A 25229-nucleotide genomic window follows, 5' to 3' on the forward strand; every position below is an offset into this window, starting at 1 on the left:
CAGACCTCCGTACTTTTATTGTGGTGGATTTTCTTTGTCAGACACAAAGCGTCAGCAGGCCGCTTGTTGTTGTTGTTTTCTGTCTTTTCGCTTGCAGTAAAAGAACAATAGCTTGTGAATCTAAACACTAAAGTCGAGCTTCTTACTACAGCAGAGTGACAAAGTGCACGAAAAGGCTCCATGCAGCAGAAAGAATTACAGAATATTGATCCGTCTAGAGGCCTGACAGGTAAAATGAATTTAAAATAACACAGTCGTCGCTGAGGAGGCACACAGTTATTCAAAGAAAAGAAAGCTCTTATCATGTTACACTACACAAAATTTAAATGGTTAAAAATGCTGTTTGTAGCTGGATAGAAGTCGGAAAGAAAACGCTGAATATGTACACTCAGGTGTCGATTCCTAGTTAAAAGTATGTGACGGAGTGAAAGTCTCGTTCTGTTGATTTAAAGCTGGTTCAGGTGGTGAGGTCGTTTACTTTACCCAGAGATGTCTGTAGGCTAAATATGAGTAGCAGCCGGTTAGCTTAGCTTAGCATAAAGACTGGAACCTGAGGGAAAACTGCAGGGTTAATATGAAGCTAAAACCAGTAGCTGCTTAGCTTAGCTTAGCTTAGCATAAAGACTGGAAACAGAGAGAAACTGCAGGGTTAATCTGAAGCTAAAACCACAAGCTGGTTAGCTTAGCTTAGCATAGAGACTGAAAATAGGGAAACTGCAGGGTTAATCTGAAGCTAAAACCCGTAGCTGGTTAGCCTAGCTTAGCACAGAGACTGGAAACAGAGAGAAAATGCAGGGTTAATATGAAGCTAAAACCAGTAGTCGTTAGCTTAGCATAGCATCAAGGCTAGAAATAGAGGGAAACCTCAGGGTTAATATGAAGCTAAAATCAGCAGCTGGATAGCTTAGCAAAACATAAATACTGGAAACAGGAGGAAACTGCAGGGGTAATATGAAGCTAAAACCAGTAGCTGCTTAGCCTAGCTTAGCATAGAGACTGGAAACAGAGGGAAACCGCAGGTTAGTATAAAACCAGCAGCTGGTTAGCTTAGCTTAGCATAAAGACTGAAAACAGGTGGAAACTGCAGGGTTAATATGAAGCTAAAACCAGTAGCTGGTTAGCTTAGCTTAGCATAAAGAATGGAAACAGAGGGAACCTGCTAGCATAGCTCTGCCTGTTTAATCTGTACAAGAATATATGTGTAGAAATCACACTTCATGTCATATTTATTAGCCTTGAGCACAATTTTTAGCTGCTTGGCAGAAGCAGAAACAAATTGAACACAAAACTGATTATCTTTGAGTTGTTATTTAACCCTCTAAACCTGTTAGCAAGTCTGAAAACACCGAAATGATTGCATTTTATATATGAGCCAGAAAGAAAGACTCATGGAAACAGATTTGATTGCTGATTTTAGTAAAAAAAAATTTAAAGCAAAAGTATCAAAAAAATGTAATGTAGGACTGCTTTTCTTCATCATTTATGACAGAAAAGTGACTATTTTGGGGGTTTAGACTGACAAGAAATTGGAATATCTCTGTTTGAGCTGTTAGAAATGACCAGTTGTAAATCAACAAGGCCTCTAGAACAAGACTTGCACCCCATCAGCCACTTCTTGGATCAATCCGTCCATTAATTTCTTGAACAAAACATCAAGTCTTCCTCTGCGTCTCCGAGCCAACAGTCCATCCAGCTCCAGTGCCGCCTCTCAGACCGAGACGTGTTCCCGGTTTTACCTTTAGTCCAAAATGAAACAGAAAACAAAACAAAAACCCTTCGCTAGTCTTGTGTAAATGTTGTGCACTCGCAGGTTTTTAACCCCTAAAGTTTTCCCTCCACGTTTCATGACGGCGGGTTGAGAATCCGTCCGTCCCTCCTCCTCCGGTCCGCCTCACCGTCAGTCTGCCGGTCGGTCCCATGTTTGCAGTTCTCGTCCAGACAGTCGTCGTTTTTTTCTTTTGTCATCTCAGGCAACAGACAAAAAAGAAAGAGAGCCATGTGTGAGCCCTGACCTCCGACCCCGGCTCCCGGTGCCGCCTCCCCTCCTCGGGCTCAGGTGAGTGTTCAGGTCAGGGGTCGGTTCCGGTCCGGCGTCAGCGGGCGTCTGGAGGACTCGGTCCACGTTTATTCGACCGGTTGTCCCATCTCCGATCTTCTCGTGTTTTTTTTTCCCCGTCTCTCGTTCTCTCTCTCTCTTTTGCTCGTTCGTTCGTTCTCTTGCTCGCTCAGCCCGAAGCCAGACTCCGATCAGCGTCTCCTGGAGGACAGAGAGGACATTTACTGTAGAAAACCAACCTGGATGAAGATAAAGCCTGACCCCGTTTCTGTGTTTACCTTTGCAAAGACTAAAAAACGAGCATGCTTCATGTAAAAATGAGGTTTTCTAGGAAACTGTAGGAAGCCCATTGTTTGGTGCGACTTCTCACTTCCTTGAATATCTACAACTAACTGATCCATAGAGACACTTCAGAATTACCCTTCAAACATGAACATTTACAAGGTTTTCCATCTAGATCAGTGGCCTCCAACTGTTTTGCACCACAGGCCGGTTTCCAGCAAGACAGTTTTCTACAGACCGATCATCACACACATAATAATAATCTTTTTTTGAAGCTAAAAAACCTAAAAGAATAAAATTAGTTTTTATTGCAGAATGTTTTTCATTTTTCTTCCGTTTTAGCATTGAGTTACACGTTTGTTCTTTATTAATTTTGGCAGAAGTTAAATTGACAGCTTCTTTGAACGGCCTGTCACAGATAGAAATGACTGGAAGACGATTGAGTCATTTTTCAAAACTAGACACCCTGAAGACTCTGCAACAAAATGAAAAACAAACAATTTTTATTCTTTCTGTGCTTGGGGACCGCTGATCTAAACTGCCCCACTTCCTTCATCTACATCCATATTGTCCATATTATTAAGGTTAAAGTCTGACCCTGACAAAAAGAAAGACTCTGTTGGAAAAAGCTCAAACTAAATCTGGACTAGAGTTCACCAGAAGACATGTGGACACTTTGAAGTCACCTGGAAGAAAGTTCTTTAGTCTGAGGAGACCAGAATGGAGCTTTTTGTTCATCAGACTTGATGTTTATTACCATAAACACACCAGCCCCACTGTGGAGCATGGTGGGGGCAGCATCATGACATGAAGCATGGTGGTGAATACTTCTTCAGAGGAGTCATAGGAGTCTTGGTGGCCTCTCTCACTAGTCTCTTTCTTGCTGTCCTAGCTCTAGTAAGCCAAAGCTTTGGTTTCTCTCCTGCTTGACTTTCCTGTCCTGCCTCTCTTGTCTGCTTTGCTTCTCCTGCTTTTCAAGTCTTTCCCTTTTCACTCTGTTCAAAGACACATCGGTGCAGGATGAGATAACAATAATAATAAACCTGAATCCATCGTATTTTCTGCTGCTTTTCTAAGTCATCGGTGGTCTAGACTCACCTTCCTCCGGTCTTGAAGATGAGGTCGGCGTTGGGAGCTCCTTTCGGATGCTGGTATCGAGGCCGGCGCTCCCGGTTGGTGTTGGCCGGAGCCGGACGCTGAGCCAGAGACTGCATCATCTCTGTAAAATAGACATGGTTCAATCAATTACACTACAGATACTGACCGATCAGTTGTCTAATCCCAGCTATTTCGATTGTTTGAGTGCATTTTTAAAAGAAAAAACTAAAAAAAAATATGCATCACAACTTCCAACTTCCTTGGTTTACAACAATATAAAACGGAAAAAAAACAGCAAGTTCTCACATTTGAGAGGCTGGAATCAATCGGGAGACCTGTCATTTTTCAGTCAATAATCAATTGCAACTGTTTTAGAGCCACTTTTCGACCAAGAACGCCAAATTTTTTATGGTTTTGGTTCTTCAAATGTGAGAGTTTGCCATCTCTTCTCAGTTCTATGTGAAATTGATATCTTTGGATGTTGGGCAGTTGTTTGGACAAAGCAAAAAATTGGTTTGAGTACGTTTTTAAAGAATACACAAGTCTTAATTCTTCAAATACAGCATCTTAAATGTGGATATTTTCTGATTTCTTTCCTCCCTAATGACAGTAAGACATATATTTGGGTTGTGAGTAAAAGAAGACATTTTAGGACGTCATACTTGGCTTTAGGAAACACAGATCGACATTTTTCATCACTTTCTGATATTTTATAGACCAAACAACTAGTTAGTGAATCAAAAAAATAATCAACAGATTAAATCGACAATGAAAATAATGTATAGTTGGAATCCCTGATGACTTATTTCTCACTAAAACATGATATTAACTATAGTAGACTTAAAAAGCAAGAAAAACAAGGGAATCTTACGTTTTTTTGACAACAAATGCAAAATAATGTCCAAAAAAACGACAACAAACAGCTGTTTTAGTGCAAACTCTGCATATATTTATGGAATGAAACACTACATTTCTTCATTTGCGTCTTCCCTGTGGTGAAAAATGCTAAGTTTCTTGCATTAAAGCCCACAGAAGCAGTATCCTACCCTGGTAGTCCTCCTGTTCCTGCCTCTCATTGATGTCCAGAGTCAGTTTCTTCATCCTCATTCGTTCCTCCTGCTCGGCCTGTTGCTGGTTGAAGTGATTTGCCGCCAGGTGGGACGACAGCGGAACGTTCAGGATCTTATACTGGTGACCGGAAACACAAATATTCAAGTTAAACATCGAGCAGCAGCAGTAGATGAGCGGTTCAACTGATTTGGGTTTTAAAGCTGATGGGTAAAGGCTCAGTCCTGAATTTTGTTTATGTCGGCTGCTGTATTTTAATGTGAGACTTATTGGAAAGAGGCATGTTTGCTGTTTCTATGCTAAGCTAAATGGCTAAAGCTTCACATATCCATCTTTAACCTCAAGAAAGTAAAGGAAAGACTTTCAAAAACTTTGAACTGTTCCTTGAAACACAACTCTGTCTCATTACATGCTCTTTAAAAAAAAAATTCTAATGATTATTTTCATTCTTAATTGATTGTTAAGATTGTTAAGCATTTTTTCAATTAAAAAAAATGAAAAAATTGCAGGTTTTGGACTCCAAGGTAACAACCTAAAATGTCTTGTTTGTTTGGTTTACGGTGACATAAAATCAGTAGCGTGAAGCGTTTTAGCAGGTGATGCTGTAGAAACACCACAATCTTACACAAGCATGCACGGTTTCCCTGTCACCCTGAAGGTGTAACTCGTTTTGCTGTTGTCGCTAGGCTAATGCTATCATTGGGAGGTTTGCTGTGCTATCTGGAACACCGTAAAATCTGTCCAAAGTCAGATTAACAACCCCTTGTAAATGTCTAGCAGAGAAACAACTTGCAAAAACTGAACAAGAAGCACAAACTTCAGCTGCTTTGACAGTCGCTAATGCTAACGGCTAAGTTACCAAGCAGCCACAGATTAGCCTGAAACAGTGGAAAATAATGACTAATAAAGCTTTAAGATCTGTATCTTAGTGGACATAAAGTGATAGAAAAATGAAAGATTAAGAAAACAGAGAAAAAACTGAGAAAAACTGATCGATCTCAATCAACTGATCGATCGGTGACATCATCTGACACATTCAGTTATAGTAATCATTATTAATGACATAACCAAGTCATGAATGATGGGTTTTCTATCAGACATTTAATATTCCTGCTTTCACAGTCGCTAATGCTAATGGCTAACGGCTAAGTTAGCAAGTAGCCACAGATTAGCCTGAAACAGAAGAAAATAACAACTAATAAAGCTTTAAGATCTGGATCTTAGCGGGCAAAAAAGTGACAGAGCAGTAGAAGATAGAGAAAACAGAAAAAGCAGGAAACAAACTGATCGATCTCAATCAATTGATCGATCGGTGACATCATCTGACACATTCAGTTATAGTAATTATTACTAATGACAAGTTATAAATGATGTGTATCCTGCTATCACAAGCTGTTAATATTTAACATTTAATGTCTTTATTAGTTCCAAATATTGTAGTGATCTTTTTTGATTACCTATAATCAGTATAGCCCATGGAAAATGTATAAATATATAATCAATATCATGAAAATATAAATAAATGCATAAAATAAACCTATGAGTTAATCCCTACAGTGTTAAAACCTCCTTCATGTGTTAAAGCCGAAAAACTACTCTCTCTCTATATATAAATACATATACACACACACACACACACACACACACACACACACACACACACACACACACACACACACACACACACACACACACACACATATACTGCTTAAGTTTTCATGCTAAACTGTGAGTTTGTTGTCTTTGGACGTTTAGCAGTTGCTTGGACAAAATAAGACATTTAACTCAGAGAAATGTGAGTTGCATTTAATCAATTAATTGTTTTGAGTAGTTAATAAAAAAGTCTAAATTCTCTGATTCCAGCTTCTTAAATATGGATATTTTCTGTTTTCTTTCCTTCTCTATGACACTACACTGAATATTCTTGGGTTGTTGATGAAACAAGACATTTGTCATCTTGCACTAATTGATCTTTCATGGAAAAATAAATCATAAAAACATAAATATTCTGCTTTATGTTTTCACGCTCGGAGGTTTCGGTTCAACCCCAACAGCAGCAAACTCACAAACACACAGGAAGCTTGTCTTCAGCGACCTGCGAGTGTTTACGGAGTGAAAAATGTCGTTTCCCATCTGCAACAAGGAGCGCTCTGTGCTTCCGACCGTGTTTTCTGTGCAGCAGCCGTGTGGACTGAGCGCTCCATTAAAGCTGCAGAAAGTCGGACACACCCAACAGAACGACGACCAGCTCGGCCTCAAACCACATTCCAGCAGCTCCACACACACCAGCCTCTTTATATACTCGACCCTCCAGCTGCAGTTCACAGGGTTTAACCCCAGACGTACCAGAAAGATCCTCAAATAGACCCGTCTTCTTCTAAACCTGTTTCCTCTTCTTGTAATTTATAGTGTTTAAGGTGTAAGATGTTTACTGTCATTTTACTTCAACAAAAACAATTGTGTTAAATATTTAACCTGGGAAGCTCAATTATATGAAACCAAGCCACATTTTAAAAGACCTATAAAACAGTGTTTATTAATAAATACATGTAATGAGTAGAGTTAAAACTGTTAATTATTTCTAGGCTACCTTTTTGGTTATTTATTAATCTGTGTGAGCTATTTTCTTTGACAAAAAAAAAAAACAAAATAAAACAACTCACTCTAAATTCTCGAATTCCACCTCCAATGATAAATAATAATATTAATAAAAAACTGTAATTTTTAAAACAATTTATTAGTATTATACAGAAATAAATCAGCAAAAAGTATAATTGTGTTTGTTTTTTACAAATGTTTAACATTCAAAAGAAAAATTCTGTATAATATGGATTGAAAAATGATACATTTTTCAAGGTTATTTTTTTAGAATTACAAATAGTATTTAGTAAGTACAAACAAAAAACTTTTACTTAGATGTTAGTTGTAAAAAAAAAAAGACTAAATAACAACTAAATCGCATAAAAAAAGCTGTGCTTTTACACTTATTATTTTACAACATTTGACTATTAAATTACACTATTTCTAACTGTATTTAAATCATGAGAAAAAACATTGGATTTTTAAAACAGACATTTAACATTATTTGAAAGAAAAACTATGCATAATATGGACTGAAAATGGTAAATTTGTCCAGTTTTTTTAAAAAAAAATTTAATTATAGATAGTATTTACTATATACAAAGAAAAAATGCTTTTTATTTAGATGTTAGCTGCAAGAAGAAAACTGATGATTAAATCCACATAAGTATTTTTAGAAATTTAACATTATTTGAAAGAAAAATTATTTAAAATATGGACTGGACTAATTTGTAATTCAAAAAAACAATTGCAGATGGTATTTTGTGAATACACAGAAAAAAAATGATTCAGGTTTTAGCTGTATAAAAAAGGCGATTAAATATACATAAAAAAATCTGTATTCATTCTTTTACAACATTTGACTAATAAATGTAAAAATTTTTAAACTGTATTTAGTTCTGGAAAAAAGTATAATTAATAATTATTTTACTGATATTCACCTTTGTTTTTAAAGAAAGGATTATGTATATTAAGGAGTGAAAATGGGTATTTTTTCATTTTATTTTTTTTACACATGAAAAAATACATATGTTGTAAAATCACATTAAAAGATTGAAAATTAATATAATTTTACTTCTGAAAACAGACCTGAACTCTTTCACGATCTGTGACCATAATATTACTGTTTTACTGCCTTTAAATTCAATAAAAATAACATTATTTTACAGACATTTTCAATTATTTTATTTTAGTTTACTGTTTTCCCATTTTCTTAACATATTTTTTTGCTTTTGGACATTTTAAAAGGAATTTTTTTTTATTTTACAGTGCTCTTAAATGTTTTTTTCCCTCTGTGACAATAAAAGATAGTAATTCATTCTTTTCATTTTACCATAAAATTTATTTTTTTTGTTGTAATAAAATCAGCAAAAATATTTTTTATGTTTTTGGAATAAAAATCATGTATGTTAAGGATTGAAAAATGAGAAATTACTTTTTAATTGCTATTTTACAGATTTTGTTTTAGTTTAAAAAAGGTAATCTACATGCCTACTGTGAAAAACAAACAAAATACACAAAAAAAACTGAAATAAACTTGAAGCATTAACCATATTTAAAAAACACTTAGTTTGGCAAATAGTGTCTTTTAACAATGTATGACAATAAAATTACTGTTTTACTGTATTCATATCAGCTAAAGAATAGAATATTTCACAGACATTTGTTTTTTTTTGTGTGTGTGGTTTTTTTTTTTTTTTTTTTTTTTTTTTTTTTACAGTTTTGGAAAATTACAGTATTTTAAATTTATTTTTTAAAATATATTTCCTGTTGTTTATTTGCTGCCAGATACTTACAGTGTCCCTAAGTGTGAATATTTTCTGATTTATTTCCTTCTCTGTGACAAAAACTTAAATATCTTTGGGTTTTGGACGAAACAAGACCTTTCAGGACGTCATCTTGGGTTTTGTTAAACAGTAACTGACATTTTTCACCACTTTCTGACATTTTATAAACCCGATAACTAATCGATTATTCAAGCTAATAATCATTTGTTGCAGCCTCAGTTTAAAGCTGAGTTTTAACTTCATGCAGAAACGTCGTCGACAATGAAACCGTCGCCACAAAGACCCAGTACAAGTCCGACACGCATCCAGAGTCAACATTATTCCTGGTTTCAGTCACAGAGTCGAGTGTGTTTCTCTACATCGAACATCACCGCTCTGTTCAGGATTCTAACAGTTTCTATACAGCTTTAATAAACTAAATACTTCTGTCATCAAACAACAACATCTGGGTGAAAAACGGGTTCATTTATGCAGCAAAACACAAGCAGAGAGAATCTAGAAAGACTACAGAAAAATATAAAACTTTATATCCACAACCTCCAACACTCCTGAAGAACCGCAGTTAAACACTGACCAAGATCACAACCCTGAAGTGTGTTTTCTGTTGGTTCAAGAGGTAGTGGATCCCAAAAAACTGATGAAAGTATTTAAAAGAACAACCTGGTTCCTGATAATCTATCATAATGTGTAGTTATGGGATTTGATTACATGTCCGAGGATCAAAGAAAATGTATAATTTTAATATTCAGTAGCTGGAAAACACTGAATTTACCCTTTTGGATGAACAAAGTATTTCTATTCTATATAAAGAAGGTCAGCTCGTGTTTCTTATTAGATTTCTGCAGCTACATTTAGACGAGTTGTAGTTGCAGCGTTAGTTATCGACACTTTAATTCCGACTTACTGTAATTCTAGTTCAAGTTATCTTTAATTGCTCATAATTTAAGACATCTACGCTGTTATTTTAGGTTCTTATATCAAGTTTGAATGATGTTGTAGAATGTCAGACTGTTTCCAAACACACTAACCCTTTTATGACATTTTAGAGACCAAACAGCTCATTGAATAATCAGGATTATTAGCTGCAGCCTCAGTTTGAAGCACAGTGCTGCAGAAACGTCCTTTCTAAGAAAATTTAACCACAAATCTCTGAAAAACGAAGCTCTCCTTCTCCACAAACTCCTCACTAATGAGCTCTTACTTCAGTTTTTCTCCACATTACTTACACAGCGTACCTGTAACTCTGGTCCTGGACAGTTAAACTATATCTGAGTGCAGTATTTTCCCTCTACATGTGTGTAAACGTGTGGGTTTTTTTTGTCTGTAGCTTCACTTCACCTGCTGCTTGTTGCCTTTGCGGGTCAACATGACGAACTGCATGGTGTCTGAGATGTCCGACTCTCCGTCCCCGATGCAGGTCTGTCCGGATCCGCCTTTCTTCAGCTGGCTCTTCAGCTGCAGAGGAATCGCCACGTCCAGCTGGTGGACCTTCACCGCCTCGCCGCTACGCTGCTGCACGAACCACAACACACATCAACACCTTTAAATCTGACACACTGCAAAAACTCCAAATCTTACCAAGTCTATTTATCTTATTTTTAGTCAAAATGTCTCATCCCACTTGATTTTAGATAAATTCACTTAACAAGAGACATAGCAGCAGATGGAGGGACTTGTTTTAAGACAATGCATCTTAAATATCTTGTTAAGTCAAACAATCTGGAAATTATCTTGTTTTGAGTTGAATTTTACAAGAAAACTCAAAATAAATTTAACCCTTGTGTCATCCTGTGGGTCAAATTAACCCGTTTTAAAGTTTGAAAATGTGGAGAGAAAAAAAAATATTTTCACAGTAAAACTTCTGATGTCCACATTTTCAACATTTTGGAGAAATTTTTGAACATTTTTTGGTGGAAAAAGAAATGTTAAAAATGTTTCTTTAAGAACATTCACATAAAATCAACCAAAATCCAGTGAATTTCACTGGATTTTGGTTGATTTTTATGTGAATGTTCTTAAAGAAAATATTAGAAGTTTTACTGATATATATGGAATCACTTTAGATATTTTTAGGATTTTTAGGAATTTTCTTGCCAAATTTGGGGGATTTTTTCAAAATAAAACTTTTAAGGAATTATTGGAATTTTCTTCCTGAAGGTTTTGCAAATTTTCAGAAATTTGGGGAATTTTTTTGCTGAATTTTTGGGATTTTTTTCAGACAAAGGAAACAATATTTTTTGGTGTCCATAAATGAGGACAACAGGAGGGTTAAAACATCTCAAATTAGGAGGTTACATGAAAGCAAAAATCTATTTTTCAGTGAAAAACTGCTTCTTCTTTTTTTTTTTTTAAGCATGTCTGGCTTATTTTAAGACACCTAAGCTTGACAATCCTGGTAAAATAGAGCTTAAAATAAGTTTTCCCAGCTAATTTTAAGATCTCAATATTCTAAATATCATATCTTACTTCAAGAAATCTTACCGAACCATTTTTCACTTGTTCTACTGGCAGATTTTTTCACGTATTTCAAGGTAAAAGTTCCTTGAAATCATTTTTTTTTCTTGTTCTGAGAGGAGCATTTTTTGCAGTGTATGAACAAGAGTCAACCTGTTTGCTGGAGGGTTCATTTGTTTATTCAGTAGAAAAATATCACACCAAAGTGCAACAACAGTTTCAGTAGTTTTCATGCTAAAAGCTAAAACGAAGCTTCAGGAGTCACAGTCTTTATATCTTTTTAGCAAAAAAATTTTTTTAGCTCTGTTGATCCCAAACTGGAGGTTTAGAGACACAGAGATCATTTCCAGAAGCCACCTCAACTTAATGATGTTCGGAAAAAGGACATTTAAGCCATATTTTTTATTTTTATCTTTCATCACTTCACTTTATATTATTATTTTATTTGCTTTCATCAAATTATTTTTTTTGTCTATTCTATCTTTAATCAGTTCACTTTTAATTATTTTATTTGCTTTCAGGAATTTTTACTTACTTTCTGGACTTATCAGTTTTTTATTACTATTTTCAAATTATCTTTTAAAAATATCTGTAAATTATTTTCTAATTATTTTTATTAATATTTTCTTTTCTATTATGGACCGACTCACTCTGTAGTCAATTTTTTTTATCTTTAATCACTTCACTTTTTATTATGACTTTATTTGACTTTATATTTTATTATTTTGACTTACTTTTAAGTCTATTTTCTCATTTTTTTTAAATTACTTTTTAATTAGTTTGCTAAAATTACTTTTTAAAATTATTTTTATTAATATATTATTTACTTTCATGAACTCTGACCCTTTAGTCTATTTGATTTCATCGCTTCACTTTTTATTATTTTATTTGCTTTCATCAAATTTTTTCTTATTTTCAATCACTTCACTTTTATTATTATTATTTTATCAGCTTTCAGGAATTTTTACTTACTTTTTAGTCTATTTTATATGTTTTTTTAAAAAAAATATTTTTATGTTAGTTTTTAATTATTTTTATGAGCATTTTCTTTTCTTTTGTGAACTCGGACTCTCTCTTTAGTCAGTTTCATCTTTAATCACTTTTGTCATCATTTTATTTGCTTTTATGAATATTGACTCACTTTCAGTCTATTTTATCAATTTTTAAATTACATTTTAATTACTGTTTTTAATAAAATGTAAAAAGTATTTAAAAATCATTTTCAAATCATTTTTTAAATATTTTATTTGCTTTCATGAACTCTCACTCTTTACTCAATTATCTTTGATCACCTGAGTTTTTTCATTATTTATTGCTTGTATTAATTATGACGTACTTTTTAATCTATTTCATACATTTTTTCAATTACTTTTTAATCACGGTTTTCAATTACTTTATAAAAATTATTTGTAAATTCTTTTTATGAATATTTTATTTGCTTTACGGAATTCTGATCCACTTTTCAGTCTATTTTATTTATTTTAAATTGTTTAACTTTTATTTGCTTTATGAACTCTGACATGCTCTTTAATCTATTTTATCTTTGTTTTATCACTTTACTGTTAATTACCGTCTGATTTGCTGTAAAGCGTTTTGACTGATCTTACCTCTGGTGCTTCCTCGCTACGTTTATTTATGATCATATTTCCTCTTCTGTGCTTTTTTGAGTCCTTCATTTATAAGATTATGTTTTTATTGCTTTATTATTCCTTCTGTCCTGTAAAACACTTTGTGCTGGATCTCATTTATATGAAAAGTGTTCTCCAAATCACGTAAATACTCTACGTTTGTTTGCTTCAAACGGCGGTAAATCGTTTAAAGGGTCGCGATGCTCTTATTTTGAAGGCTGACAGGTTGGTGAACACCTTGTTTCGGCCGACAGGTGAGTTTTACCTGCAGGTTCTCCAGCATCATCTTATCCAGAGCCTGAATAAAGTCCTCGTCTTCAGCGCAGGCGACGTGTTTTAATCCACCGCCTCGGATTGTTACCTCCTGAAGAATAAAAACGAATATTTAAATACATGAAAAAGAGTCTTTTCTTAAATAAAAAGTTAAATTAATCGAACTTGCTGCCACAGTGAAGCTAAGGAGGCTCAAAACACTAGAAAAAGTGAGATTTCAGTTCCTTGTTAGACAGATTTGTGTCTGAATCTCACATTGTTCTCCTCGTCGGTTTCATTTTCTTTATTGGAGTCGGTCAGATAGTCGGTGTTTTCTTCGTCCTCTTCCTCCCGCTCCTCTTCCTCGTTCTCTGATCCTTCCTGCGGGGATTAAAATAAAAAATCAGCCACAGCTTGTTAATAAACTCTGATAAACACCGAGAGCTGCAGGTAACTTTGATTATTTCTGGGAAAATCCTCATACTTGATCTGCTTTTACTGAACACAACAAACACGATTTCTCAAGCTGTGCAGTTATTCGGTTTCATATCAGAGCTTGATGATGATTATTATGCTAAGATTCTACATAAATGTACATAAAAACATAGCAAACATATTCATAAATAATATAACATCTACTGTATTTTAGCTTAATTTGTAAGCGATAAAACAGTTACTGTTATCTCAATTTTTATTTTATTTACTTTTATGAACTCTGACTTACATTTCAGTCTATTTTATTATTTTTGTAAAATTACTTTTTAATTCCTTTTAAACAATTATTTTAAAATTATTTTTTATTAATATTTTATTTGCTTTAATGACCTCTGACTCACTCTTTTGTCCAGTTTTATCTTTCATCACTTCACTGTTTATTGTAGTTATATTTACTTAAAGGAATTTTGACTTATTTTTAATCTATTTTATCTATTTTTTAAATGATTTTTAAATGACTTTTTTAAAAAGCTCTTTTTAAAATATTTTGAATTAATATAATTAATATTTTAATTATTTTGTTACATCAATTTTTAAATAATACTTATAGATTATATATCAAATCATTAATATTATTATTATTACTATATTGTTAAGGCCAAGACTACAAAAATGTACAAAAACATAAAAAACAGAAGAATTTTCTGCATCCCTGATGAATGAATTTTGGTGGTTCACTCTTTTATTCATCTATAAAACAATATTTATTATATTTTAGAGTCATTTTATTTGTGAGCGATGAATAAACAAGACTCACATCCTCTTCCTGTTCGTTCATTTCGCTCTCGTTGCCTGACTGCTCCTCGGTCTCGGCGCCTCCCTCTTCATCGTCGTCGTCGTCTTCCTCGTCCAGCACCTCGCCTTCGCTCATGGCGCTGGAGCGGCCGTCCTTCTCCATGGCCAGACCTTCGCAGAAACACAAAAACAAACATGTACGTATCGATTAAAAACCAACAAACGCTCCTCGTATGGACAGATCTGACATGAAAGGAGGCGGCTGCAGACGAATGTGGCGGTTAAAGCATGAAAGATGGCGGCTGTGTTTGGCTTCCATCAATCAACTCTCTCATAAACACCCAGACAATGCAGCTGCACACCGGTCGGAGGAACATTTACACTTTACACCATTTATTTGATGGCCGTCGTCTAAATCTGACAATCTTTAACGGCGCTGTTAAAGATTAAATGAGCGGCCGCTAATCTTTCTGCTTCTTGACCTCCTCCTGCCTCATTAATCAACTCACAAGTTCTCAGATTCACCTGGAAACTCTGCAAAGACGCCAAAAAACGAGTGTAGAAACGACCATTTTCCTCCAGAATATGTATTTTAACACAAAACGACAAGTTTTTATCGTAAATGCCAACAATTTTGCACATTTATTGTAAAGAAAACAGCAATTCTTGCACCCTATCTCTTCAACCAGCATGATTTGCATGTTATTTTGCATTGATTTTTTTCTTAAATGTAACATGTATGTTTGTCCCAAGAAGATGAATAAAGCGTTTATCCATCTATATATCTTAAAAAAATAAATTCCTTCGATTTTCTCATCATTTAATGACCCCAGATTTGTTTGATTTCCCATTTGGTGTCCTTACAAGGTGAAAAATGTTCATAAATAAAAAGCGAAATAAAGAAAATCGAAGCCTTTTGTTGTGTAAAACTGAATTTTTTACCTTTTTAAAGTAATTTTAAGAGCTGCAGATGTCTTGTCAGTGATCAGATAAAGCGTTCTCTTAGAATCAGATCTATCTTGTTTCCTAAATAAATTGTGCAACTAGCTTTCTATGGTTTATTTTGTTCCATTTTTCCATCTTTTGTCACCTGTTTATGTCATTTACATGCATCAGAAACCTGTATATTAAAATAAAATTCACTTTAAATCAAGATTTGGCCTAATTTTGGAATAATTTTGGGCTTAACTGCAGCGTAAACTGTTCTACTTTGATCAATACTGATAAACACTTAGATGTTAGAAGAGCTAATATTGCTGTAAAAACAACTGGGAGCCAATAAACTATGATTAAATGCATCATGTGTGATATTTTATTCTAAATTAGGTAAATTTGGCTTCATTTTTTGATCATCTCATGATTTCACTTCTGTTTTCTTTTCTTACTTGATGCTGTAATGACATAAAAAATGTGAATAAATAAAAAAAATCAATGAAAAAAGAAATTAAGAAAATAACATGCAACATAGAAATTCTAAAGCCTTTAAAAGCGTAATTTAACTGAATTTATGGCGTCCAGTTGCAGTTTAGCCTCAAAATTATTAATAAATGTGTAAAACTTTGATTTATAGAGAGTTTATTATGAGCAGTATTTTTATTCTGTCATAAATAAGTGACAAAAAAATGGATATAAGAGATGTTAATGGTTAACTTTAATTATTTATATGTTTGTTTAAGTACATTTTCATTATTAGCATCTCTAACATAATCTCCAACGATCTTTTGTCGCGTGATTATATCATTTTGAGTGAAGAATTAGCCGTTAGCATCTCCTGTTTGCAGTGTTTCATGGACATACAGATAACTGTCACTGGTTTATTTTAAAGCTGAAGATTTACGATGACTCTGAAGCGTCTTTTAAAGCAGATTTATGGATGTTTCCGGTGCCGTGTGTCGTTTAGCTCGAGCATCTCGTAGGGTGGAGCTTCCACATTTTTCTCTGCACATTCCAAGTCAACACCTTGAAACTGCGAACAAAGCCGGAGTTCCTGAGTGGATCCAGATACACCTGCTGCTCAGCGCTTCCTCCTTCCTCCTCTCTGCTGGGCTTTTTTTTCTCTTACATTCCAGACTAAGCAGATCATAGCTCAGGTTTCTGTATTCAGGACAGGTTCAGGTTTTTATCTGTAAACTAGTCGCACAGATAGTAAAAAATCTGCTTTTAATCAGATTCTCCTTCGTTAAATTCAATCTAAAGTTTCTGAAGACCTCGTAAATTTAAATTTATACCTTTTCTACAAATATATGGGTCAAAAAATGAAGTGAGGACAATAAAACCTACAATTATTTAGCAAGAATATTAATAAATCAACATTTATTACCAGCTATATAAAACACAAACGTCACCCACTTAAAACACCCACTTGTGGTTTATAGGTGTGGAATGACAACTTGCTCTGATTTTACTGGAGTTTTACTTCCTCTAAATTGTTGATTTCTTTTAAAAGTGCTTTAACCTTTTCTAAAACTGCCCCAGTTTAAATTCTTACTCATCTATCCTTTAAAACCAAATTCTCAGTTTAATTTTGCTGCTTTTAAAGCTTTTTGTAACTTGGATTTTTTTTTTTTTTAAAAATGCTTTATAAATAAAGATGATGATTATTATTATTATTATTATTATTATATAAAAAACAGAAGTAACAGGGAAGAAAAAGCTGAAAATGGTTGACTGTAATGAATAAATAATAATTGTTAGTAGCAAATTAAAGTAAACTTCACTATTGCAGACCTTTTTATTAATACTGATAATCACCAACAAACACTAGGCGTGTTTGTTTTGCAGAATTATTCGGATATTTTACTCTAAATTCTGTAAACTTGCAGTGATTTATTAACTATCCTGTGACTTTACGTTGAGTACTTTCTTACTTTATGTCCTTAAAATGTGAAAAACGTTCATAACTAACAAGTTTTAATGTAAAAAAGAAAAAATTATGTCTAAATTCAACTGAAATCAAGACCTACAGGCACCAAAACTAGAAGCTTGAAACACTACTGAGCCAATGTTTGTGTCAGAATAAGAGAAAAAAAAACACATAATTAGTTTCAGGATAGATTCAAAAAGAAAACTAGTTGATAAAATGTCAGAAATTAATTGAAAAAAGCCCTAAACAAGCATAAAGAGGCTGTGGTGACGCCTGGAAATGGTTTGTTTTGTCTGAATAAAGACAAAAAAAACTAGAATAGCGGCAAATTCTTACATTTGAGAAGCTGAATGCAGAGATTTAATGACTTTATTGATTAAACTATGCTAAAAATAATAAAAGATCGATAAGATTTCTGCCAGTAAAGCCTAAAAACAGACTTTTAAAAGGAACGCAAGCACTAAAAATACAGATTTGTTCACTTTATGTTGTTTACTTTCTTACTTTCTGTCCATATAATGTGAAAAATGTTCACAAATAACAGGTTTTAATGTAAAAAAAAAAAGAAAATTTAACACTAAATTCAACTGAATTCAAGACCTGCAGGCACCAAAACTATCCATAGATATGAGCAACTTTGATGCATAGCAAATGTTTTTATTAATTCTGTCTGGAAATGAAACAAATGAGTGATAAAACACACAAGAATGTGCATTAAAGATGCTAATTAAACACTAAAATCATTTCTACCTTTTGTGTTTGTACATTTTTTATCATTTGCTTCTCTAACACAACGTCCTGCCAATGTTTTATTGCTTGTTTGTGTAATTTTCTGCCAGAAAAAAACATTTTTCAAATAAAAATATCACAATAAATCAAAATTGAGTGCATTTATAAATGAATTTAGGCTGAAATGCACCTTTTAAAAGTGAGATTTGACCTTTTTCTTTTATAATTTAAGGCTTCAGATCAAATGTCCTCTCTGGTAATCACATTTTACATCAGATTTTCTAAATTAATTGTTTCCAACAGGTTTCCAATCAGATCCAACAGTGAGGTGAAGACCTTCAATCATAGTTAATGTTGATTTTATGTCATTTTTATGCAGAAATCACAAATATAATTTACTACTAAAGTTACGTGAATGACATTTAATACAAATTCTAGATTTTAGTTCACATTCTGGCAGCTTGCTCGCACTAAAATCAAGCAGAATTAGCGGTTAGCGCCTCATGTTTGCAGCGTTTTATGGATTATTTTAACACTAAATAAAATATATAAACGTGCAAATTCTAAAGCAACTTCTGCAGCATCAGATTTACAGACATTTATTCAGAGAAAACAACATCCTCCAGATTTAGAAATATAAAATTAGATTCTGTCCAGCTCTACAGCGCCTCACTGTGGTGGTTCATGTTTACTACAGACCATAATAAACCTCAGTATGTCATTTTAACACACATTTACCTGGACTTCTATGAACATTTCAACATTAAATCTCTCATATTTTGCTTAAATCTGCAGAAATTCTACCATTTAAAAACACAGTATATATTCTTTACTTTGTTTACATCCTACTTTCTTATTTTAAATGTTATTTATATATGTATGTTTTTTTTGGCTTGCAGTGGTTTATTGAGTCACTGTTAAGCACCAAATTAATTGAGTTGACGCCTGCTAATGATTTGTTTTGTTGTAAAAAAGACAAAAAAAAAAAAAAGAAATTTGCACATTTTCATATTTGAGAAGCTGGATGCAGAGAAATAAAGACTCAACTGAGTAACTTCTCATCACAACAGTAAAAGATTGTTCAGATTTCTGCCGATGAAGCTTAAAAACCGGATTCACGACGACTTTTAAAAGGAACGCAGCCACTGAAAACACGTTTGGCGTGGCGGAGCTAAAATAAACTCCGACTGCAGCAGACGTCATTCCTTTGTAATCAGCAGCTAGAATTCCTGCAGTGTGTTTCAGAACCAGTCGGACGGACGGACGGATGAATGCTGCTGTTTTCTGTCCTACCTAGCTTGACGAGGACCTCCCTCTCCAGGTCGGTCACGTGTTTGGTGGCTTCGTCCAGCGAGCAGCTCAGCCTCATCTTCGGCCTCAGCAGCTCCAGAGTGTCGCTGATCATGTAGTCGATGTCGATGGGGAACGGGTGGTCTTTGGTCCACACGTCCAGGCTCTTCTTCCACCAGATGTACCGCTGCACACACAAAACGTCACCTCTAGTTATTTATTTCCACCTTTATTTCTCCAGAAAGCAACTTAAGATTAGAGATGTTAAAGACATTTAACCCTCTGAAGCCCAAAACCCTCCAGCAGGTTTGAAAAGTGTCACCAAAAATCACAAAATTAAACCATTTATCAGCCACAAACTGTAAAAACAGTAAAAATCATGAAATTCTCAGCTTTCGGAATGGCCTTGAACTCATCAAATGTAACTTTCATTGGGAAAATTGACTAAATCTAAGCTTACAATCATGATTTTTGATCAAAACCTCTTCATTTTCATTTGAAAATTAACCTAAAATCATTTATTTATTTCACCTTTACTTAAACAGTGTCGCAGTTAGAGAAATTAATGATTTATCATTAATTTATTACCACAAAACCCTCCAGCTAGTTTGAAAAGCATCAACAAAAATCACAAAATTACACCTTTTATCAGCCAGAAACTGTAAAAACAGTAAGAATCATTAGATTTTTTTCAACTTTCCCAAAGTCCTTGAACTCATCATTTTTAACTTCCATTTGGAAAACTGATCAAATCTGAGCTTAAAATCGAGCTTTTTATATCAAAATCTCTTCATTCTGATTTGAAAATAAACCAAAAATCACTTAGTTATTTCACCGTTATGTAAACAGTGTCGCAGTTAGAGACATTAATGATTAATTATTAATTTATTACCACAAAAGCCTCCAGCACGTGTGAAAAGCGTTACCAAAAATCACAAAATTACACCTTTTATCAGCCAGAAACTGTAAAACAGTAAGAATCATTAGATTTTCAACTTTACAATAGTCCTTGAACTCATCGTGTAACTTTCATTTGGAAAACTGACCAAATCTGAGCTTTAAAATGTGATTTTTGATCAAAATCTTTCTTTTTTTGGAAAATTCCCCTAAAATAAACCGCTTACATTAAGCTGTAGACACACAATGTTACTGCTATTTATTTCACCTTTACTTGAAGAGAAAGTGTCAAAACGTTAATGATAAATCATAATTCAAGCAATTCTCTCTCCTTCGTAGTTGTTCTGTTTCCATGGAGCTGCAGGACTTTAATTTGCAGAGAAAAATGAATCACAGTGATTAAAAACGAGACAGATAATGCGAGGAAACTGCTTAGATCTTAAGAGGACAGAAGGGAAACAAAATAATCCCAAAGACATGACAGAAATAGACAAAAAAAAACAATGAAAATGAGACACAAAATGACCACAAAGAGACTAAACTGTCTCTTAAAACGACTAGAATGATGCAAAAAATTTGAAAAAAGAGACATAGGGAGACAAAATGTTGTACATGTGGATTCCCTATTATAAAAACATTTTTATGCAGTGATTAATCAATTAAATTAAACTTTTCTTTTTACTTTTTTTCATAGTTTGTGTCTTTTTAACTGTGTCATACTGCACTAAATAGAGCTCTCTCTCGTTTGTAGTTGTTCTGTTTCCATGGAGCTGCAGGACTTTAGATTTCAGCGAAAAATGAGAGGAAAAATGGTGAGAAAAAAAGCGGTTTTATCAAAATATGGATAAACATATTGATTGTTAACAAGGCCGACTGTTGGTTAAAGAAACTGTTTAAATCGACTTGAGAGACATACTTGTAGAGAAAACTGGCTAAAAGTGCAGCATGTTGTAGATTTTCACATTTTCACACAGCAGAGAACCAGAACACGAAGCTAAAACCAGCAGAGGTGAGCTTTACGATGGAGACGTACCTGGAAGTAGATGAGGAAACAGTCCAGCTTCCTCTTGCTGGATCCTCGGTCGAAGTACTGACCGCAGGTGTCCAGCAGCGTGCAGACCATCCGGATCCGGAACAGGTGTTCTGGAGGGTCCAGAGGACTGGGGCTGCCGTCCTGGTTCACCCCGAAGGAGATGAAGGAGAACAGGGTGCGGAAGATGACGGCCGACTCCACCATGCGGTAGTTGTAGAGTTCTCCCAGGAACTTGGCGCTGCTGATGCGACGCTGGTTGAACTTGGGCTGGTTGACCTGGAACGCACCACAGGGTTGAGACACAGAATTATTACATTTGAGAAGCTGGATGCAGAGAAATAATGGAAATTATACTAAAAACACACAGTCAGTCCCAGCTGTGGGCTTTTTTGTGTTCGACCACTAACAGGAACAGCTGCTACTGAACACACTGTTTCTGCTGCTCCCTAATTAAAGAAAAATGTTTCTACCTGCTCAGAGAAAAAAGTAAGAATACAGACGTATAAACGTTAACTTGCTGTTGCTGGGAAGGTTCCTGTTATAATGTTATGATTGTGGCTCTGGACTCTGAGGGCAACTTGTTTTTCTATTATATATAACAAATCAGATAAAATGTTAATGCCCTGCAGTGGCAATTAGCTTTGGTTTGATTTGATTACATTAATGTTTCGGTTGAGATTTACAAGAAATGTTTGAACTGCTGCTGTGTGAAGGAAATACTGCTGTTAAAAAGCTCTTTATTTAAAGTGTTTACAAACCAAATGTGGTGACATTTTTGTTCATAAAGCAGTATTTTTAAAATAAAAGTGTGGAATACACTATTTTTAAATTCATTATTTAATTTTACACAAAACAATGTGATTAATCGCGATTCAAAATTTTAATGGTTGTCCAGCACTAGTATTATTTCTCACATCTATATTCTCAGATCTTATTATGATTGCAAGATGTTTTAAGTGGTATTTGGTTGCTTGTATTGGTCTTAATATTTAGTATTTTCTATTTATTTTATTTTACAAGTTCATCTTACAAATTCTTATCCAATTTTTCTTGTTTTTTTCAGTCATTTCTACTTATATTATACTACAAAATGATTTAAAATCTTTGTCTCCAGTAGTTTTCTTGCTTTTCTAACATTCACAGCACTTTGTTCAACTGTAACTTTCTCTATAAATGACCTGCATGTGTTGTGGTTTACCTCCATGCCCAGCCGGATGTCCTCCAGCACTCCGTCCACCACGTGGATGCCCACGTCCTCCTGGTAGGCCACCAGGCCGGCCAGCAGGTTGGCCACGCAGTGGATGCTGTTGTACTTGACGTTCCAGATGTTGACCATGCAGCAGATCAGGTAGCTCTTCACCTCGGGGTCCTGCCACGGCAGCTTCCTCATCTGCCGGAGCACCTTCTCCGTGGTGACCTTGGACAGGTCTTTGTAGAGCAGCTTACGGATGTATTCCTGCAGCGGAGGCCTCTTCTTCTTCACCGTCTTCTCCATGGGTGGAGGGTTGCAGTAGTAGTAGGCGTTCTCCACCATCGTCACGTAGCGCGCGTCCAGATGTTGGGCCTGCTTTTTACGCATCATTTGTTCCTGGAGAGCAAACAGGATCCAACAAAATAATAATTTATTTACCTTCACAGAGCAAACATCTGGATATGTTCTGACACAGCTGTTCTCAGAAAGCAGGTTAAAAAAATCAACGCTGCAACCCAAGTTTGACATATCCAGGCTTTCTATGCGTCAGCTGGCTCAACAAAACCTCAAACTCCAATCAATTAATCAGTTTTCTCTGTTTAACAGGTATCCTTCATCAGATCTGTGTGATCTCCAGTAAAAGCTGAAGGCAACATGTGACTGTTTTTATACACAAAATGACCCAGACGTGGGACTTTATTGAGGACAAACTTTCTCTTAGGATCGAGAACTACGATACAAGGAACATAAAAAAAAGTAAAATCACACCAAAAAGCTGGAAAAATGCGAGGAGAAAATTGTTAATTGTGTCAGTAAGTGTATTCATTTCACCACTCAGTGTGTTCTCAGTTCATGTGCTGATTTCTAAACGTGAGGCTGCAAACTAGAACTCTAAATGCGTCCACTGGATCATCCATGCCTTGCATCCCATTCACTGTCGTTGTGAAACACACCGTGTTGTTTGCTGGAAGGAAGACACTGAACCAGAGACAATTACAAAGACAAAATTAAATAATCATTAATCACAATCATGATTTTCAACTTCTAACCACTATAAGAAAACAACTGACTGCGGCTTTTAAAATTTAAAAATGCGCTGCGCTATTAAAGGATGTAACCACTTACATGCACTGTTTTCTCCGCTCAAAGAGAACAACGTGGATAAAATCAATCGCCTTCATCTTGAACTAATCTGAAATCAGGACACTTCATCTCTCTCCTTTCAAAGTAAATTTTGCAGCCAGTGAGCAGCATCTACTGCAGTCTGCACTGTGAGGCGTTCAGGGAACATCAGTAAATGTCTTCGATAAGCAAATGTTCAGCTCGTGAGGTGTTTCACCTGTAACCAGGTGGGACCAGGTGGGTGCGACGAACTGACAACGTCTGTCACACTTTGTTATCCAAGACAATAACCAGGAGGAAATTAAAAGATCATATTTAACATTACAAAAGTAACTGTGCAAAAAAATTATTTTAAAACTCTACGACTGCAAAAGTTAGTGTGGAGTATCGGTATCGGCGATACTGGCCCTGTATTTACTTAGTATCGGATTGATCCCAAATCTTGCAGTATCACACACCACTAGTCGAGATACACTCTCAGTCTCATGTCCACCTGGTGGACACGCAAGGATGCGAGAACCCGTCCAACGCTGCTTACAGCTTTAATCTGTAACTGTGTTTTAAGCAGCTGGTGTGCAGTGAGGATGATGTTTACTGACCAGCAGGACGCTGGTTCTCAGGTGAGAGTCGGGGGATCTGAACAGGAAGCGGCCGCAGGTTTCCAGCAGCGTACACACCATCTCGATGTGGTGGTGGGTGAAGTCAGACAGCAGCATCTGGACGGCCACAAAACACAAAAACACACTTTTAATTCTTTAACATAAGGCGGATTTTCTCACAAAAACTGCTTAAAACTACATTTTCTGTTGTAAAAAGATGGAAATTCATAACGTAACTGACATATTTAGGGTTTATACAGAATATAAGGCAAGACCTGAGTGGGGAAAAAGTAATTTTTATTATAAATAAAAGAAGGAAAAGCATGAAGGAATTAAGATAATGTACCTACATTTATACATTTAAACTGTTAAAAGGTGCACTGAATCAGATTTAGGGGGATTTATTGATAGAAATTGAGTATATTATTCCAAATTATGATTTCATTGGTGTATAATGACCTGAAAATAAGAATTAATCTGATTCTGTTCCCTGAATCAGTTCTTTAAGTCCATCATGTTGCACCAAACAAGCCAAACACTGACTCTATAGAGGGCTTTTCACATTTTTAGCTTCTCCTACTTGTTTAGAAGAAGCTAAAGGATATTAATCTGGTTGTAATCCGCAACTTCTCCACTAGATGTCACCAAATCCTGCAAACTGAACCTTTAACGTAACACCATTTTTCACAATAAAACCACAAATCTGCTCATAAAAAGCCAAATTATGAAGCTGCATAATTTATGACAAACAAATATGACCTAAATTTTACCAAAAAAAATTCAATCTCCTCATTTTATTTGAAGGAAAAAGTGCTAAATGTTACATTTTAATGCAGAATACAGGAGTGAGAGTAAATAGAGGAGATAAAACATATTGTTGTGATCAGTGGTGCACATGAAATCCATCTTTTAAATAAACAATATACATCAGAAAGGAGGATTTCTTACCCGAAAAAAGTTACTTTAACCTGAATAATAATTACTATATGGTCTTTAACTGCAGCTTCTATCAATAAATCAGACTTTAATTGAACAGCATTTTTCATTTGAAATAAATACACAAACAGCT

The 25229-nt window shown here is 34.8% G+C and overlaps 1 protein-coding gene across 2 annotated transcripts in view; it reads right to left on the minus strand.

Moving 5' to 3' along the window:
- The window catches only part of upf2 (UPF2 regulator of nonsense mediated mRNA decay), a 36058-nt gene continuing 10829 nt past the window's right edge, over positions 1-25229 (minus strand). Inside the window, exons 11-21 of one of the 2 annotated variants that reach the window (XM_023294933.3) lie at positions 24161-24277; positions 22446-22835; positions 21248-21523; positions 19321-19504; positions 14458-14606; positions 13482-13586; positions 13219-13317; positions 10210-10383; positions 4483-4624; positions 3437-3557; positions 1-2254 (exon numbers count right to left, since the gene is read on the minus strand). In XM_023294933.3, coding sequence (XP_023150701.2) covers positions 2248-2254; positions 3437-3557; positions 4483-4624; positions 10210-10383; positions 13219-13317; positions 13482-13586; positions 14458-14606; positions 19321-19504; positions 21248-21523; positions 22446-22835; positions 24161-24277 — 1764 coding nt within the window. In that variant the 3' untranslated portion in view covers positions 1-2247. Of the gene's footprint in view, positions 2258-3436; positions 3558-4482; positions 4625-10209; positions 10384-13218; positions 13318-13481; positions 13587-14457; positions 14607-19320; positions 19505-21247; positions 21524-22445; positions 22836-24160; positions 24278-25229 lie in introns of both variants that reach the window. The other variant, XM_023294932.3, reaches the window with a different exon arrangement.

Source organism: Amphiprion ocellaris, chromosome 21 (assembly GCF_022539595.1).
Source record: "Amphiprion ocellaris isolate individual 3 ecotype Okinawa chromosome 21, ASM2253959v1, whole genome shotgun sequence".
NCBI lineage: Eukaryota > Metazoa > Chordata > Actinopteri > Pomacentridae > Amphiprion > Amphiprion ocellaris.